This window comes from Aotus nancymaae, unplaced genomic scaffold (genome assembly GCF_030222135.1).
Source record: "Aotus nancymaae isolate 86718 unplaced genomic scaffold, 86718_ANA_hifiasm-v0.15.2.pri h1tg000065l, whole genome shotgun sequence".
Classification (NCBI taxonomy): domain Eukaryota; kingdom Metazoa; phylum Chordata; class Mammalia; order Primates; family Aotidae; genus Aotus; species Aotus nancymaae.
In genome coordinates, this window is record NW_026988480.1 from 7663160 (window position 1) to 7682805 (window position 19646).

The 19646-nt window shown below is 49.8% G+C and overlaps 1 protein-coding gene across 5 annotated transcripts in view; it reads left to right on the forward strand.

The window, feature by feature from the left end:
* TNS3 (tensin 3) overlaps positions 1 to 19646 on the forward strand; it is a 319311-nt gene that overhangs the window by 214652 nt on the left and 85013 nt on the right. For all 5 annotated transcript variants that reach the window (XM_064366692.1, XM_064366695.1, XM_064366694.1 and 2 more), the window contains one exon: positions 15150 to 16406. In XM_064366692.1, coding sequence (XP_064222762.1) covers positions 15150 to 16406 — 1257 coding nt within the window. The remainder of the gene's footprint in view (positions 1 to 15149; positions 16407 to 19646) is intronic.

Here is a 19646-nt window from a genome sequence, read left to right on the forward strand (position 1 = left end):
AGAAGCCCTGTGCTCATTAGCAATCGCTCCCAGTTCCTCCCTTCCTGAGCCCCTGGCAACTGCGAAGCTACTTTCCTTCTCTCTCTGTTTCCCTGTTCTGGACATCTCACTCAATGGTACTGTGCAGTGCGTGGTCTTCTGTGATTTGCTTCTTTCACTCAGCCTGTGTTCAGGCTTCATCTGTGTGGACACGCCACACTCTGCTTGTTCATTTATCAGCTGGTGTGCATTTGGGCTCCTCCCACTTCTTGTTTAGTATGAATAATGCTGCTTGTAAACATTCTTGTCTGTGTTTTGGCCTTAGGGTATTCTTTTTTTTTTTTTTTTTTGAGACAGTCTCACTGTGTCGCCAGGCTCCAGGCTGGAGTGCAGTGGTGTGATATCGGCTCATGGCAACCTCCGCCTCCCAGGTTCAAGCAATTCTCCTGCCTCAGCCTCCCGAGTAGCTAAGACTACAGGCGCACGCCACCACACCTGGTTAATTTTTGTATTTTTAGTAGAGATGGAGTTTCACTATGTTGGCCAGGATGGTCTCGATCTCTTGACCTCGTGATCTGCCCGCCTTGGCCTCCCAAAGTGCTGGGATTACAGGCGTGAGCCACCGCACCTGGCCCGGCCTTAGGATATTCTTATACCTCTGATCTTTCCCACTACTTTTGGAAATTTCCATGTCTTTTCCCGTCCTTCTAATTGGCTTCCCATTCTGGAAGTTTCTTCTGCCTTTAGGGAGTCCCAGATAGGAGTGGCACTAAACATTCTGCCAGCCTCCTGTCCCACTTGCCATTTTCAGAGATACTCGGGAAACTCAGCAAGTCATTTCTTCATTAGCTACCCAGCGGTTCCTTGAAAGATATGGGTTTGAACTGTGCGAGTCCATTATATGCAGATTTTTTTCAGCCAACACACAGATTGAAAATGCAGTGTATTTACGATGAGAAACCTGTGTATATGGAGAGCCCACTTTTCCTATACTCAGGTTCCTCAAGGCCGACTGCAGGATTTGAGTATGCACAGATTTGGTTCACTCATGGGGGGTGGAGGGGTATTGGGGGGTGTTGGTGTCTTGGAACCAATCACCCACATATACTAAGGGGCCACTGGCCAGCCTCCTGCACAAAATTACGACCCTTCAGGGTGAAAAGGCTTGGGGCCTTTCAAAACACTCTGAGCCACAGAGTTGCCTTCTGGCCAAACATCAGCAAAGCTTCAAAGACCCCGTTGTTTCAAAAGAAGTTAATACTAACAGCCTGAACAGGCTCCATGTAATCAAGACCCGTTAGCAGGGAACGTGTGGAAAATGCGAGTGTTCTGAGTGAGCCTGCCTGCTCAGCGGCTGCCAGCTACATAAACAAGATGTGAAAACCAGTGGGTGCCCGTTGCTACATATTCATGAAGCTTTGTGGCAGCCCGTTTACAAAGCTGTCATCCACATGAAGAAAATTCGCCCTCAGCCACCAAAAACAAAACAAAACAACAAAAAAACCCCAACCCCACCCAAATCAAACCCAACCCAGAGCAACATGAAAGGAAACACTCCTTTTGAACATGTAACTAATCCTCCTGCTTCTATTGGAAATGGATAAAGGTACCTTGGCTGTTGCTTTTCTTGCACAGTGTTGTGATACAATGGTCTGATTTTAAGATTTGTATCGTGTAAGAGGCTGGGACCCCTTAGCCATTTCTAGACATAGAGTTAGCTACAGTTTGGCAAGACCCTGGATGCTCAGGAGAGAGACGCAGACGTTCATTGCATTGTGTTCACTGCTCCTAATCTCTTTTTTTTTGATGTGTATTCTTTAAAGCAAACTATTTTGTGGTAAATTAGTCACTGCCTTTACTGCAGCGATCTTGTCATTTGTAGAGTGGTAACAATAATTTCGGTTCTCTTGATAGGAAGGTGAGTTAGCCAATACCCTTTAAACAATACCAAATTTAATAGAACTTCTTGCACAATAAGTGCATTATGTCTCATCATAAAAGAGATTTTTTCTCCCAAGGGTGTGCTGAGTTTTATCTTAACCTCCTGTAAGCGACATATGCTGTTGTGGCCATCTCAGGTGATTTATTGAAGACTTGTTACCCTCTGCCTGCACTTACAGCCCAGGTATATCCTGTCTCCCCTGGATGGCTGATTGGTGATTTTAAAAGGGTTTTCATTGTGCTGTGGGAACCTGAAGGCATCAAAATGGGCTGTTGCTTGTTTGCTGTGGCATGCTCTGTTCATTTAAAGAATAAAAGCGTGTGGTTGGTACTGTGGCCCATGTTGAGCCAAAGCAGAGAGTAAGCCACTGGCTGAAGCCCACCTACGTTGAATGTAATGAGGTCTGAGATGAAAAGGATCTGCTACACTGAACGCAGAACATGGAGGGCTGGGCTAACCACACAAAATATGCTGTGTGCAGTGAACACTCACGCTGCACTCTCAGCCACATCCCGCACAAAAGACAGAGACAGCTCCCAGGAGATGGAGCATGTGTGCAGAGATTTTCTGCCTGGTTAGTTTGAAGAAAGCAAAAGGAGGCTGAAACTGTGCTTTGTAAGCCATGTGGGTTGGTGTTGGCTCCTGGACATCAGTTCAGAATGCTCAGCAGTGAATGCAGAAGCCTGATGAGGGACTCCCAGGAGGAGCTCCTTACCCCACCTCCTCAGCCTCCAGAGTTCAAATTTCACTCAACCTGAGTGCACCAAGCCCCACCCTCGTGTTTACATTGCTCTGGCCTTTTTGGCGGAATCAAAGTCCCTGCATAGGCAAGGAGATCTTTTACCTTCTACACTAGCGGGAAGCCAGGTGCCTGAGAAGGAGGTGGCACACACACCCGCTCCCTGGCATGCCACTGTCCTGCTGTGAAGGGCTGTGTCAAAGAAAACTGGGCTCGGAGGTGCAGACCGAGAGAGCCGCTGGGCTGTTTTGAAGGAAGGTAAGCAGGGAGCATTTGTATGTGAATGTGTGTGTGTGTGCGCGCGCACGCGTGCGTGTATGTGCATGCGTGTTTCCTGTGTGTGTGGTGCGTGTGTGTGCATGTGTGCATCTGTGTGGCTTCCGTAAGGCTACAAAGACCTGAAACTGAGCTGCGTGTGTGGTGAGACTTAACTACTCGCCAGGACTTCCAGAGGGAAAGAGCTGGTGCTAGCCAGGAGGAGAGGGCGTCATGGAGTGGAATAATCAGCAGAATGGATGTTTTAACCGGGCGAGAAGGAATGTTGCTCAGGACTCGTCCAGGAATGCCTTTATTGGTTTGCAAGCTGCAGGAGTTTTAACTTATTGACTTCTTTGTGGAGAAGAGTTCAGTGATGGTCTGACACGGTGTCTGCAAGCTCTCTGGCTGCCTCCATGGCTGGCCGGCTTGGGTGGCCTCAGATAGCCAACAGGACCTCCTCTTTTCCTCTGAGCTTGGGCCCCAGTGTTTTCACAGTTAGGAGTGCCCAAAACGGAACTGGGCTGCCTGGTCAGAGGTCTGAGATAGGTGCCTGCTGGATGCCGAGCCTGCACCGGCGTGCTGGTGTGAGAGGTCTGCCTGGGGAGCCACCCTGGTCTGCCATGCTGTCAGTGCGGCTGTGGGGGCACCTTGGCGGTGTCTGGGACACGCCTGACACAACCCCACTCGTAGCCCAGCGCTCCTTTATCGCCACATTCCGGAACCTCTCCCAGGAGACCGTGGGAGCGCTTGGAATCTGGCCCAGCTCCTGAGTAGCTCCTGCTCCACAGTGGGACGCTTTCCCTTCCCGGAGAGGCGGTTTGTGGCTGGGCAGGCGTTTCTGTGTGGAAGATTCCGCTCCAGTTCTTGCTTTTGTTACTTGTTTCTTGCTCTGTGTTTCTCCAAGAATTTACAGTCTGCCTGGTTTTTAGAAAGTCTGAGCAAGGAGCTCAGCTTTATTCCAGAGGGAGGGGTTTTCCAGTGCCCTTGGGCAGTCTCAGCAGGGTATCCTGGTGCTGCCCCCGCAGCCTCCCCTCCTGGCAGCTCAGAGGGTGATTTGGGTTTGGGGCCTGGGAAGGAGCTCGTTGGGGAAGGAGTCACTTTCAAGGTGAAACTGACGCACCAAGGGAAGGATGCCTTAGAATGTAGTTATTCTGCCTAAGGAGAGAAAGAGTTGTCCCTACAGAGTAGAGTTTATTACCATCTTTTATTTTTTGTATTTAAAAAAAAGAAAGAGGAACAGGGCACATTTCATTCCATCCTGAAATATATGAAAGTCATGGAGTCTCTGACTTAGTAGACAAAAAGCAGTGTTCTCAAAGACCCAAGTGTAGTCCTCATTTCTTAGCTCTTGACTTTTCTCTGGAATAGAAAATGATTTAATAAAACTCCAAAAATCATTAATTAGCAGAGAGTCAGAATTCTATTGTATTAAAATTAAAGCAAACCTTGTTTTAGTGAGAGGTTATACACGCTCTAATTATAAATGTCCACATGGAAAAAGAGTGATTTTTGCATATGTGGGTAAGATAACACAAGTCCCCTTGAGAAGAAACCTCTTGGCTCCGACATCACCTCCTGACTTTGGGAAGGTCTTTCTGTGCCTGCAGCCCCTATCAGGCTTCTAGGGAGCAGGTACCCCTGGGGCACCGGCAGGGCTACTTGTACCTCCCCTCCTGGCCGAAGAAACGAGAATGCTCCCTGCCTCCTTGTTAACCCCATTCAACCCTGCCTCGTGCTCTGGGCCACAGCCTAGTTTTCAGCCCTCCTGGCTTGGTGATGGACTCTTCCATGCTCGGGAGCCTGAAATCCAGGCACTCTATCAGCATCCTTCCTCACCAGCTCTGAAACCCCCGCTGGCTGTTCCAATTGTGCAGCCCCAGACCCAAATGGTTTGCTGGAAAACTCACAAGTCCAGCGCCGGCACCATGGCTCATCCGTCAGTTGACTAAGCAAATCCAGGAGAAGTGTTCTCTCACTGCTGAGGGGAGGTGAAGTGATATAGTGATGGGAGCCCTGGGTGTGCATGACAGGACCTGCCAGATCACCCTTACTCCTGCCCCTGGGAAAGCTGGGCGTGCTCCGGTCCCTTGCAGCCCCCTAGCCTCATGACTTCAGCAGAAGAGAATCCATGCCCCTTCTGGGTTTGCTTTGAGCCTCAAATGAGGCAATAGGTACTACAAAGTGCACTGAAGACAGTGGTTGCCCATTTAGCTTAATAGTGCTGCTTTTACCATCATCGCTGTCAGTCACCAAAGACGCAAAAAAAATGGGGGATAGGAAAACAGTTTTACAGCTGGTAAGAGCCTGAGCGGGCAGCTTAGCCATAAAGTCGCACGGTGTGGACGGTTAGCAAAATTGGTGCCTGGGACAATTTGAGTCATATCAAAAAATGACTTACGGAACTTTTGAATATGCTTTTTAAAACCATCTTTTACCTTAGCTTTATATTAGAGAACAATGCCTCAGTGTAATTCCTGAGGCGGAAGGTTAGTGGACCTGTGTTCTGTGTACTCACTGATTAGATGTTCATGGAGCACTTGTCTGTTTCTCAGCTCTGCACCCAGAGGGTCTACACATGAATCACATGTGAGTTCTGGGAATTCTTCACTTGACCAGGGAGGGGTAAAGTACAGAAAGGCGGGTTTGACCAATGCCTGCTGTGTGCCATGCCTTTCTTGTTGAATCCTAGTGATCCCTGGAACTGATATCAGCGAACACCCCCTTCTACAGGTTGCTTCTCTACAGACAAGGAAAGTGAGGCACAGAGAGGCTGAGTGATTCATCTGAAGTCACACAGCTGTGATCAAGCCAGGACTCAAGCCTAGATGATGCCAGAACGTCTAGAAGGGGAGGGAAGGTGTGCACATGAATCACTCCAGTGGAAATGTCAAAATCTCCTTTATGCGACAATGAGGCGCAAAGGGACTGTGATCACTATCCCAGGGAGAGAGGGTTTCCATTGCCTCACGGGAGTTAGGAAGAAGAGAGGAGGCCTTTGAAGGGAGAAGAGGGCAAGGGGGAGAGGGAGAAGGAGGAACGAGGGGTGGGTGAAGAGGAGGAAAGGAAAGATGAATAAAGGAAGGAGGGGTAAGAGGAAGAAAGGAAGAAGAAGGAAGAGGAGGAAAAGGAGGAAGAGAAGGAAAGGGAAGAGGGAGAAGAGGAAAAGGAGGAGGAGGAAGAGAAGGAAAGGGGGGAGGGGGAAGAGGAGGAAAGGGAGGAGGAGGAAGAGAAGGAAAGAGGAAGAAGAAGAGAAGGAAAGGGAGGAGGGGGAAGAGGGGAGGGAGGGAAAGAGGAGGAAAGGGAGGAGGAGGAAGAGAAGGAAAAGGAGGAGGGGGAAGAGAAGGAAAGGGAGGTGGGGGAAGAGGAGGAAAGGGAGGAGGAGGAAGAGAAGGAAAGGGAGGAGGGGGAAGAGGAGGAAAGGAAGGAGGAGGAAGAGAAGGAAAGAGGAAGAAGAAGAGAAGGAAAGGGAGGAGGGGGAAGAGGGGAGGGAGGGGAAGAGGAGGAAAGGGAGGAGGAGGAAGAGAAGGGAAAGGAGGAGGGGGAAGAGAAGGAAAGGGAGGAGGGGGAAGAGGAGGAAAGGGAGGAGGGGAAGAGGGGAGGAAGGAAGGAGATCAAAAGGAGCCACCTCAGGTTGGGGCCTAGTTTGCTGTTCATCTCATTTCTGTCTTGACCTCACGATGGTTGTTTTAATTCAGGTGCAATTTACATGCAGTAAAATTTGTTCTGTTTAGTGTACAGTTGTCTGAGTTTGATGAACATTATGCCATGACACTCCCACCACTATCAAGACACAAATATTTCTATTGCCCAAATCATTCCTTCCACCCTTTGCAGCCTCCACTCTTCTCCTGGCCCTGACCACACCCATTTGTGTCCAGACACAGTGTCTCCACCCCAGAATGTCACCTACGTGGAGCGGTACAGTTGAGTTCTTTGAGTCTGGCAGTGTTCACTCAGCGTGGTCCTTGAGACCCCTCCAGGAGGCTGCCTGCAGATGAGCGCTTGTTCTTGAAGGTGAAGCTTCTCCACCTTCAGCACTTTCCCTGGGCTGTGGTTGTCAGAGCCTCACCATGGGGACTTGTGGCTGCGGACATCATCCATTGCCTCTGCTTATTGGAACTGTTTGGGGTGAATTGATTGAGCTGGGTGGCCCCAAGTGAGTCATTTGAGGGTGATCTAGAGACCGGACAGTTTCTGGCTGTGTCTGGAGAAGCCACCTGTTCCCCATGGTGCTCCAGGTGCAGGCAGGACCTCTCACATATCCAGGGCTTCTGACCCCAGTAGGGCTGCTGGTACCACGGGCGTATGGGGGAACTGAAGAGTCCGTGCTAAAAATAGCACCTGATCCCTTAACTATGAGGATAGAAATGCACTTGCTTCAAAAAACGGAACATAAAACTTTGACCATCACTGCAGTGGCTATGACAGCACAGGGGTCTGTCTCTGATAATGAATCATTTTAGGAGCTAGGGAGGAAAGAACAAAGTGCTTAATAGTCTCTGGAAAGTGAGTGAGGTGTATATGAGTGTGTGTGTGTGTGTGTGTGTGTGTCTTGCTCTAGATATTTTCTCTGTGAAATATAGAGGCGATTGATGAGGATTAGAATTTCACCATTTTTAAGGAACGGAAAAAGTGGATTTTGGAGTTGGACAGAGGCCAGTTTAAATTTCAGGTGTTCCATTCAGTAGGCTTGTAAAAAAAAATCTTAAGTGTTGGTGCAGACTCTCTCAGCCTCTGATTTCTCATCTGTAAAACGGACTTTGTGTTTCCTGCTTCACAGGATTGCTTTGGGAACTGAGTGGGATTCCTGGGGCCTGACAGTGTGCTGGGCGCACAGGAGGAGCTTGCGTGGTGGGCTTGTCTTTAGGAGGTCAGTTGAGTTGTGGGAGAGGTGTTTCCAGAATGCTCTCTGTTGTTCTGGTGATGAAGGCGGCAATTCCCACAGCCTCACCTGGTTCACCTGAGGGTGGCCGCTTCAGCATCGGCGGATGCCTTCTCACACGTCGCCCGTCTTTCTCTTGCCTCTGTTGATCTGTCTGTTCAGATGCCATAAAATGTGCCCACCACCCTTTCCATCTCTTGTTCCTCTCTCTGTTCCTCAAGGGGGCTGGTCCGTTCTCCAGAATGTCATAGGGACTGGGCTGAATATTGCTTTTCAGTCCCCATTTATGACTAGCAATCATAGCAAGTGCTTAGTCAACTCTTACCATCTTTCATGGAGAAGACTTTTCTAGTTTCTCCTTTGAAACTAAAATATCGCGGGGAGGATACTGCTAGTTCTTTTGAAATGAAAAGTTACTTTTTAAGCACACCTGTCACAAAATAGAACATGGGATTCTTAGTGTCAGTACCCAGAAAAAGGAAAGGTTCCATGTCACTTCATAAATCTATCAGATTTCTCCTTCCTTTGCTTCAAACCAAATTTCTGTGGGAAGCAGGGCCAGTGGACACTTCAGTGCATTACAGATGAGCGACTGATATTTTTGGTTGCTGAGTGATTGATGATGGAGGGTGCTGAAGTGTGAGGTCAGCTGTCCCTTTGGCTAGCATGCCTGGGAGCACAGTGGGCATTGGCTGGCCTGTTTTCAGCAAGAATGGAAGGGATGTTTTCATATTTTTTTTGGTTTTCTCCATTTTTTGGATGATTTTTGAAGTACTGAGTGCCTCTTACCCTCTTGTCTCCTTGTGGGAAAGCCACGTCTCAGAAGCAGGGAGAAAGAAGGATTTCCTGCAGGGAGGGTGGGTCAGGAAGTGGCTGTTGCTGCAGGTCCTCCCAGAAGACAAGAACGTATGCTCTATATTTTCTTCCTTCTGGTTCTTTTCCAGGCGATAAACCTCCCTGGTATGTCATGCAGCGGAAGTCGTTCAGGGCCGTATTTATGTTTGTTGGATTTTTAACTAGGACGAGGAAATTGTTGCCAGCCAGTGGACAGGCTCCCTTGGGAGGGGAGGTCCTGGGTGCTGGTTGGCTGGGGCTGGGGGCAGCGCAGAAGGAAAGGGGACACCGAATGGGATGGTGTACCCTGGACTGAGATGCAGAAAGGTTTTCCTCCTGCATCCGCAGCCAAAAAACTATGGGATCCCCGTGAGTTACTTCCTCATACTCTGGGATCAGGTTTTGAATTTGCAGAATGAGGGTTGATTTGGACTTCCCCATGCTTCCTTTGAGATGGAAGCAAAATGTTAAAATATATTACTTAATTATATATATAGATGGAAGGGGCAGACGAGCGGCAGGATCCCATCTTTAGAACTCTGCCCTTACCCCACTACCTCCTTCATAGCAGTGGCATCCCTGATAGCACATCAGGTGCCAGAGACAGAGCAGATACTTGAAGCCCTGCAGCCTCCCTCAGCTGGTGGGGGCTCCTCACCTTCCCTGCCCCTAGGAGCTCAGGGCACCAGGAACCTCACCCACAGCCCATGCCCAGGAACCACAGATGGAAGTTTAGTTAGCTGTGTCATTTCTGTGGTCTGGATGCAGAAAATTACTTTCTACACCACTTTTCCAAACCAGAACCATATTATCAGTAGCACTCTGCCATCAGTTAAGGAGGGTATCCTTTAATGATGGACCTGCGCCTATGGTGGCTGCAAACAACAGGGTGTGGGCTCCTGTTTGGTTTCTCATTGGCGAGACTGGCAGTCAGCCATGCAGTGATCCTACTTCCACGCCCCTGATAGGTTTCACTTCTAGTCAGGATTCTCTTTATTCTTATCCTGAAGCTTTTGCATTGAGTCTTAGAAAGCATAACAATGGCAGAAAGTGTTTAGATCAAGCTCTTTCCATAGGTGAGAAGATAGACGATGCAGAGCTCAGAAGACAGATGTGTACCCAGACCTGCCATTTGGAACTGTGTGGGTTTGAGCAATGAAACGCCAGCCGCACAGGTGGCAAGAGGATAAAGGAGACTGGAAGCGGCAGGTAGCACAGTGCCATTGGATTGCACCTGCTGTTTGCCAGAGCTTCATCCCATTTGTCTTTGTTCCCCTGGTTCCGAGCACACTGTGGCCAGATAATGTTCACATGTCCCTTGGATCTCTGGCCCATGCTTCCTGCTTCATGAGCATATGGGCTAACCTTTAGGTTCACAATTTTTTTTTTTTTTTTTTGTATTTAGAACCCTTAAATTGAGTGACATCAGGTACTTTTCCAATTGTGTTCATTATCAGTTGGAGACCAGCCAGGTCAGCAGCCATGGCCGCCCTGTTTCCGGCTCTCACGGATGGCGGGACCTGGCTGGGCCGGCTGGAAGAGGCCCAGAGAGTGGGAACACCTGGGCTGCAGGGGCCCTTCTACCTTCAGATCTTTGTGGGCTGTGTGTGTGTTTGGTTTTTGTTGGTAGTGCTTTTTTGTTTGCTTGTTTGTTTTTCCTGCTAAAGCAGCTGAGCCTTCCAAAATAGCTCCCCAAGTTTTGTCATGTGTGAAAAAACTCAAACTTTTGGCCTCTCACTCAATGTCCACCTGGTGCCGGAGGCTGTTCTCTAAAGAAGTGCAAAGGAGAGCAAAATAAAGCACACCCCAGCCCTCAGTGAGCCAGAGTTCCAGTGGGTAAAGGTGCAGTTCTGCTGAATGCTGGTATGTGCTGTGGATAAAAACCCAGTGAGGAAAGGGTGGTCAGGGCCGCACCTGTTGAGGAGGTGAGGGAACTGAGATGCAGAGAAGGACAGGAGCCAGGGCCCCAGGGCAGGTGTGTGCTTGCAGTGGACTGCTGGGAACAGGGCAGGCAGAGAAGAGATAGGCCCAGGGAGCGGATGCCAGGCCCTGTCCAATGTGGGAAGAGCCTTTAATAGTAATTATGGGTTACCTTATTTGGAGCCTATGAGCTGGATACTTTATGCCTGTATTCTCTAGTTCTCGTAACTTTGAGAGAAAGATGGAAAGCATCTTTGTATCTTTCATTCCATTGACAGATAGGAAGCATTCCATTTTATGAATGAAAAACCAGGAAACTGAACAGCCTGAATGTCATGACCAGGAACACACATAGCGTAAATGGCAGAATGGGAATCTCATCTTCAAGGATGAAGGGAAACAGCTGTCTCCTCTGTCCAACTGAGGTTCAAGTCCTTCCTTTTGCAAAGTGATAGACTTTTACGAGAAAAGAGGATAGGAACCATGCATTCCAGAGGCCCCTTCTCCTTCTCTCCCGCAGAGGCTGACTCCCCTGCCTCCGCTCAAGACCACGAAGATATGGGTGCAGGGGGTTGCCGGTGAAGCTCCTGGGAGAGCCTGCCCGGAGCTCTGCACCTTTAGAAAGATCTGTGCTCCTACAAAGTGATTCAGAAGCTTGACCAGTCCTGTTGTGGGATTCACTTGATATGTTTCGTATTCTTTTCCTGTACATTTAACACTTGTTGAGCATTTTCTGACGTAGGAAACTACCTATGTATGTAGCAGGAAGTTTAGGAAGAGTCCAGCCTGGTCTTTGGCGCTGGCGAGGGCTGGATTGCATCCTCTCTGTCCCATGGCCGTGCTCCCGTGTATTAATAGGAAGGTGATTGAATGCCACCTGGGTTGTCAGGATTTGACGAGACCCTGCTCTGAGTGCTCAGAATGAGCCTGGCATAGATCGAGTGTTTTGTCAATGGTAATGGAAATGGTGTTGTTGTTAATGCATCTATTATTATTTTAAGATTTCTACTACTAATAAAATAGGATTATTCATACCCCCTGGGAGAGGGACTATCCTGTGCCCTACCATTTGTACAGGGCCTTCTAATCATGTACTGTTCTTAGCAGGGGGACAGGGAGCTAGCTGGAGGATTCTACCTCAGACTGATTAATAAGCACTTTTTGACAGCATTTTAATTTAGATTAGAGGAATTTTTTTACATCTCATTCTTGGCCTTTTTTTTTTTCTTGAGACAGAGTCTGGCTCTGTCACCCAGGCTGGAGTGCAATGGCACGATCTCGGCTCACTGCAACCTCTGCCTCCCGGCTTCAATCTTGGGCTTTTTAAAAAAGTCATTGTGCCGGTTTATTTTAACTTAGATTTAGGGAGAAGGGTGTAGGAAGTCATAAATATACAGATGTAGCAGCGTGAAATCTGTGACAGTCATGGGTAGGCTCATGCCCTGCACTGTGTGACCCTGCCATGTGTCCTGGCTGCCCGCCAAGTGTGGGCAGGACCGGGCTGACCGCCATGCAGCGCCCTCCATTGTGGGGAGGGGGAGTAGTCTCTGTCACTCTCACGGAGGAGAAGCCGTTTATCAGCGCCTCCTTCTCTCCTTCTCACACTCTGAGAACACGCAAGAAGGGTTTACCAGGTCTTACATTTGTTCAATTTTCCTGGTAACAGGGAATCTAAACAGAAACCAAATTAAATTGATGTTTACTCAGGGTCTATAAAGACACTCACCCATGTGCTATGCCATTTAATTCTCAGCTCAACCTTTACATACCATCTAACCACACCCTCATTTTATAGCTGGGAAGCTGAAGGTCAAGGTGAATGCATCAGTTGGTGGAACCTGAAGGGTGGACTCAGGATAGAGCTGGGATTTGAACCGGTGTTCATATGATGCCCGAGCTTCTTCAAGGGACCACTCTACTGCACAGTCACCTAGTGATTGCATAAACAAATGGATTGCAGTTTATATTTTTGAAATTGTAGAGGTCATATTTGCACGTGCCTTATAATTTAGTCCAGTCTTTCCAGGTGTTCTTTTGTTTAATTTACACAGAGCTGGGTGACGGAGGTGTTTTAGTCTCAGCCTGGTCTGAAGCCTGACCTGGGCTTCAGAGATGGCTGTTTCCCTTTATCCTTGAAGATGGGATCCCCATTCCGCCATTTACTGTGTGTGTGTTATCAGTCATGACATTCAGGCTGTTCAGTTTCCTGGTTTTTCATTTATTAAATGGAATGCGTCCTATCTTTCAATGGAATGAAAGATACAAAGATGCTTTCCATCTTTCTCTCAAAGTTATCACTTGCTGATGCCTGGTCAGAGCAATGTGAGTTCAATGCCTCCTCCTTGTGGGCAGGGCCACTGACAGAGCCTCCAGGGTTGTGCTCTCCTGGTGTTCTCTGAGCTGGTGGGCAGTGGGCCAGCAGGAGCACACAGGGCCAGTGCACCTGGTTCTAGGCCCACCTTCACCTCCTAACAGCTGCCTGACCTTGGGCACGTTATTTATTCTGTTTGAGCTTCAGTTCCTTATAGATAAACAAGGAATAACAACATAGATCATGCTGTGAAAATTAGAGAAAATGCACAACGCACCTGCCCTGTCAATAAGAGGTACTCAGAAAACAGCAGCAGAGCCTGAGGCCGATACCTTGAATGAATCCCATGGCATATATCCTGTCATCACGCTCCCTGCCTTGAAGACTTGGTTTATTTTCAGCATTTTGTGTAGCATTTCTACTCCCAGACCCTCCCTCCCCTAGGCTTGACTTTAGGATGGGAGTCAGGGCCACTGCAGACGGGCCCATACTCTGTGTCCACACTCCCCTCTTCCTGCTCCTCTGTGTGCTTTCCACTGGGCACGGTTGAAACGAGAAGAAAGCCTGGCGTGGGCGCGTTTTCAGCACCACACCCAAGTACCTCTCGGGACTCTGTCCCAACACGTTGTCCCAGTGTTTTCAAAAAAGCCAGCAGCCGCTGACCGTGGCGGTGCATCACCCTGGGGCCTGGGGCCGTGAGGCACATGCTTAGAGGAGGTCCCTCCAGAGGGCTCCGGGGCCAGGCTCGGTGGCCACTGTCAGGTAGTGGCTCGCATCTCTCAAATTCCAGGTGCCCACAAATCGTGGGTTTCCCACCACCAGCAGCTCCCTGGCTGTGGAATGCCTGCCATTTCATAGTTGAGAAAGTAGAAGAAGGTCGGGGAGGCCCACGGGGTAAGGCATGTGCTGACTACAAACTCCAGCTTATTTTAGGAGGCTCTTGGCAAGGACCCGCCATGTGTGGTCACGGCAGTTGGCCAGTCAGCAGACTGAGGCTCGGGAGTCCCCGAATGCCAGAGCCGTGGCCATGATTAATAATAGCAGCCGAAGCTTCAGCCCTCCCTGCCCACACTTTATTTATTTATTTTTTTGTTTTTAGAAAGTGATTTATTTAGAGAGAGAGTAACAGGAGGAGAGAGAAAGAAACAGCTAACTCTCACACTGAGTGAGAGAATCCAGAAAGATGGAATCCAGGAGAGGAAAGCAGCTTCCACACTGAGTGGAAGGTAACAGAGAGAGATGGAGTTTAGGAGGGGAAGACAAGACAGGCTTCCATGAGAGAGTATGGAAGGGAACCCCAGAGGGGAAATCCAGGAGAGAGGAAAACAGCTTCCATGAAGAGAGTGTTCGTGGAAGGGGACCCAGACATGGAGTCCCTCCTGCCCACATTTTAATTCAAAGTTTTATTTTCCTAACATTCCATGTATGGAAATCAGTGCATGCAAGTCGGCCTCATCTGTTTGTGATCCTGAGACATTCACCAGGCACCTACTTGGCCCGAAGATGCTGCTCCAGACGGGAAGTGCAATCAATTCTTGCACTTCCTGTTTTCATTGAATTTCATGTTGACATTTGAGCAGACGTGCAGTTTTGTTGTTGTTGTTGTGTGTGTGTGTGTGTGTGTGTGTGTGTGTGTGTTTGAGACAGAGTCTTGCTCTGTTGCCCAGGCTGGAGTGCACTGCTCACTGCAACCTCTGCCTCCCGGGTTCAAGTGATTCTCCTGCCTCAGCCTCCCGAGTAGCTGGGACTGCGGGCGTGTGCCACCATACCCAGCTAATTTTTGTATTTTAATAGAGATTGGGTTCCACCAAGACATTCAATTTAATAGGAATTTGCTACCCGGCCCCTAACTGATGCTCAACAAACGTTAGACAGGTCTATAGATGGAAGCTCTTTGTGTAGGATGAACAGTCCATTCTCGGGGATTTATGAGCTGAGCCTGGTTCAGCATTCATAATCGTGATGAAACTAACAGTGAGCCCTCAAGGCAAGATGATTCAGAAGGTGAAGAATCCCAGAGCTCAGAATGACTGTTCTGCATGGAAAGGTGGAAGTGATTCTAGCGCCTGAAGATGTTTGTTTATTTGCATTCCTTTTCATTGGTATGCTCCAGAGTATGTGTAGAACTTTGTGATCTTAGAGGAGTCTTTGTCCCTGTTTATCGTTAGTCATCTTTTGAATCCATTTATTTGCTTGGACAAACGCACACACACGCTCATTCCGAGGGTGTGAGGCTGGCTTTCATCCCTGACTGAAAGCCTCTCTCTGCTTTTCTCCCCCGCAGTGCTACACACGCAGGGCCCTGTTGATGGCAGCCTTTACGCGAAGGTGAGGAAGAAAAGCTCCTCAGATCCTGGCATCCCAGGGGGACCCCAGGCCGTCCCGGCCACCAGCAGCCCAGACCACAGTGACCACACCTTGTCTGTCAGCAGCGACTCTGGCCACTCCACAGCCTCTGCCAGGACTGATAAGACGGAAGAGCGCCTGGCTCCGGGAACCAAGAGGGGCCTGAGCGCCCAGGAGAAGGCCGAGTTGGACCAGCTGCTCAGTGGCTTTGGCCTGGAAGATTCTGGAAGCTCCCTGAAGGAAATGACTGATGCTCGAAGCAAGTACAGTGGGACCCGTCATGTGGTGCCGGCTCAGGTCCACGTGAATGGAGACGCTGCTCTGAAGGACCGGGAGACAGACATTCTGGATGACGAGATGCCCCACCATGACCTGCACAGTGTGGACAGCCTTGGGACCCTGTCCTCTTCGGAAGGGCCGCAGTCGGCCCACCTGGGCCCCTTCACCTGCCACAAGAGCAGCCAGAACTCACTCCTGTCTGATGGTTTTGGCAGCAACGTTGGTGAAGATCCACAGGGCACCCTTGTTCCGGACCTGGGCCTTGGCATGGACGCCCCCTATGAGCGGGAGCGGACTTTCGGGAGTCGAGAGCCCAAGCAGCCCCAGCCCATGCTGAGGAAGCCCTCGGTGTCCCCCCAGATGCAGGCCTATGGGCAGAGCAGCTACTCCACGCAGACCTGGGTGCGCCAGCAGCAGATGGTCGTGGCTCACCAGTATAGCTTCGCTCCTGACGGGGAGGCCCGACTGGTGAGCCGAGGCCCTGCAGACAACCCTGGCCTCGTCCAGGCCCAGCCAAGAATCCCACTCACCCCCACCCGAGGGACCAGTAGCAGGGTGGCTGTCCAGAGGAGTGTGGGCAGTGGGCCACATCCCTCCGACACACAGCAGCCCTCTCCCAGCAAAGTGTTCAAACCCAGGTTTCCAGGCGACCAGGTTGTAAATGGAGCCGGCTCAGAGCTGAGCACAGGCCCCTCCCCAGGCTCGCCCACCCTGGACATCGACCAGTCCATCGAGCAGCTCAACAGGCTGATCCTGGAGCTGGATCCTACCTTCGAGCCCATCCCTACCCACATAAACGCTCTTGGTAGCCAGGCCAATGGCTCTGCATCTCCAGACAGCATGGGAGGCGGACTCCGGGCAAGCAGCAGGCTACCTGACACAGGAGAGGGCACCAGCAGGACCCCTGGGCATCAAGGTGAGCTGGTGCTCCACGAGAGGTGCTCCATGGGAGGTGCTCCACGGGAGGCTGACGTGTGATGAGAAATCAGCCTAGTAGGTTAGCTTTTGGCAAAACCCACAGGGAAGAGGGAGGGACATTTCCCTTGCAGTTTCGACTCTTGTGAATTTTGGCCTAGGATCCAAATGCTGTCATGCTGCCGTGGTCCCTTGGTAGCAGATTGGAGGGTGGGAAGAACCAGGCAGAAAGCCTGCTGTTATGTTAATGTCAGCACAGGGACAGGGACAGCATGCACTCTGCTGGAAAGGGCTGGCCATGCCTTCATTGCAGAATGGGCCTAACAGTGAAACCATTCTCCCTTCGTGAAAGTTAGTGGATTAATTACGGAAGCATACTTACCTCTGCCCCTGTGGTGTAGGTCAGGGCTTTGTGGAAGAATGCCAGTTACTTCAGTGGGGCTGAAGGTTGGGGATCAAGAGGACTGCTGAGTCCTCAGACAGCTTTGGCACATGGAAGTGATTAAGCAGTCATGGTGTACAATGTGTCGGTGCTGGCCACGGTGGTGTGTGGAGACTGTTTATGGAAGGCAGCAGCTGGGCAGAGGCCTGGGCTCCACAAGAGTTTCTACCATGGAGAGCAGCTCAGTGATGGGTGGGGTTTGGGGAGCAGGCTTGGGTGAGGGAGCTGAGAGCTGTGGCTGCACCCAGAGCAATGGAGCCAGATGTGGGGACCTCCTGGGGATGTCCCAAAACCAGGTGGGGATTATACTAACTGCAGGGAGGCCAGGACTGCACGTGTCCTTTTCCCCTAAGGCTGGTGGTTTAGAAACTGGCACGGGGCCTTTGTGCCTAGCTTTGAGGCCTGGGAAGAACCAGGACTGGCAGTGATGGACAGACAGTGACCTCTGCCTGGTTCACAGCAGCACTGTGTCGATGTAATGGGACATGTTACCTATTGGGACCAGGTTACTATATAGTGTTCTTTCTGTTGGTGAGGCATGAAGGCTGAGAGGACTAGAGAGCCAGAAGTGGTCAGGTCGGCCAGGGAAGACAGCAGGCAGAGGGTGCTGGGATGGAGCGGAGGTGTCTCAGGTAGGGGCCTGTGTGAGCGAGGGCTGTGGGGAGATCGTGTGGTCTGGAAGCTCCTGCACAGAGGTGCACACCAGGAGAGGACAGCCAGGCTGTAGCTGCAGGAGGTGGAGAGACAGAGCTGTGTTCTGGGAGTCCCGGTAATGATGTGCAGGGACCAAAGGAGGACCTTGGGCCAGAGAATGTGGCATCTGTGTGGTGCCAGGCCTCCCACATTGGCATGTTTTGGTGTGTTGGTCTCTGGAGGCCGCTGGCTCCTTAGAGGGGCCTGCCTCTAAAAGTGAAGATCAGAGAGGTAAAGGACGGGAGAACATCACTGGGTGACGCCGTGCATGTGATTCCCACCGTGTGCTGGTAACACCGACGAGAGATGCTGCCATTTATGCCAGCGTGGTTCTTGGTTTAGGTGTGCTGGCCCATGTCATCTTCCTAAGCACCCTGGCTGCAGGCACCACACCAGTCCCTGCCTTATAGTCATATTGACAGAGGTGTCAGTAATGGCCCACCCAGGTTCACATGGGACCTGCACAGTAGAGTAAAAGTTAGTGCCCCGTGGTGTGGACCCAGTGTCTCCATCCTCTTTGGAGTCACACCTCAGGTCTGGGGTGGCCTGGGGGAAGGAGCACACACTCTGTAGACGTTGGTCCTGGCTTCAGGTCTGAGTGTGCCGTGGGCTGCCTGAGTGACGCAGGCGTGTAAAGGGCAGTGTTTCTGTGAATTTCTCTTCACTCTTTCTTTGAGAAGGAAGCCCTATCCCAGCTCATGGCCCAGGGAGGGTGTGAAGAAATGCTGGTCCGCATCCACCTCTCACTTACTGGGGGTGTGACTGAGCAAACGACTGGCATTCCAGCTTATCTGAATAACTCTGACTTTGTATGTCATGAACTGGGAGTTTGCAGGAGCCAGGAGAGTCCCCCATGTATAGATTGTTGGCCTTTATGATAGAGCTGTATAGCAACCACAGCACCACAGCAGGGGTAGCAGTTCCTGAGTAACAGGTCCAGGTCGATGCATTAAACAAATACATGGGAAGTTCTGAGTTTACAAAAAAGGCTCCAATGGGAACAAAACTATGTGCAGTATTACACCGGACTTACTTCACCAAACGGTCTTAAAAGAAATTACTTGGAAACATTAAAATCAGAAGTCTTATCTCCTGGATAACAATCTCGTGTAAGGTTTAGGGGAGGTTGGAGGCACTGAGTGTACGTGGAGAAGAGGACTCCACGGCTTAGGTTAACATGTAGTAGTCTCTTGAGGTTAACACGTCTTCCAGTTGATTGAATTCAGTCCTTAGTGATTCCCCATTCTTGCTGCAAGAAAGCAATTGTAAGGCCTGGAATTTTAGAAGGCCACGTCATATGATCCGCCCTCAGATTGGCTGTTTTTAAATTACTTGGTAAACTAGTTACTTTAATAACATATTTTGATTTTGATTTTAGATCCTCTTTAATTCCTTTTATTATAAAAGTTATTTAATTATCATTTTGAAGTTTAAGGACTTTCATATCTCAACAATAGACCAGTATAATTTAGTGCATATTTGGGTATTAACAGTACAAATTTAAAGTATTTGTTAATCTATTCATGTTTGACACGCAATTTGGGCTATTTGTCAATTTTTTTCATAGCTTTAGAACTAAAAAGATGTCAGAAGATTAGGTATAACCAAAACTGGATACCAGTCTTCCCAGAGCTTTTTATAATTGGGCAGTGGCCTTCTTGTAGGAATCCTGCCACACATGAGCAGCTGTTCGTAAGCAGTGATGAGTGGCTACTGAAGGGTTAGCCACAGCATCGGGAACAGGGCAGAGTGAGCCATGCCCTTCCTGGGAGCTCCACTTCCTCTTCCAGTACGTGTCTTTTGTGCTAGGTAAGCACCAGGCTGGGAGATGGAGCAAGCCTTGAGACTTGTACTTCATTTAGTGTAAAAAGCCTGTGCAGTGTGGAGGTGGTCTCTGAATAGCCTACACGGCAGGGTTTTGGATCTCAGTCCAGAATTTTCGGACCTGATAGAAGTCCCATTTTAAAAATGCTTACTAGGGTGAGGCAGGCAGATCACCTGAGGTCAGGGGTTCAAGACCAGCCTGGCCAACATGGCAAACCTCTGTGTCTACTAAAATTACAAAAATTAGCTGGGGGTGGTGGTGCATTCATGTAATCCTAGTTA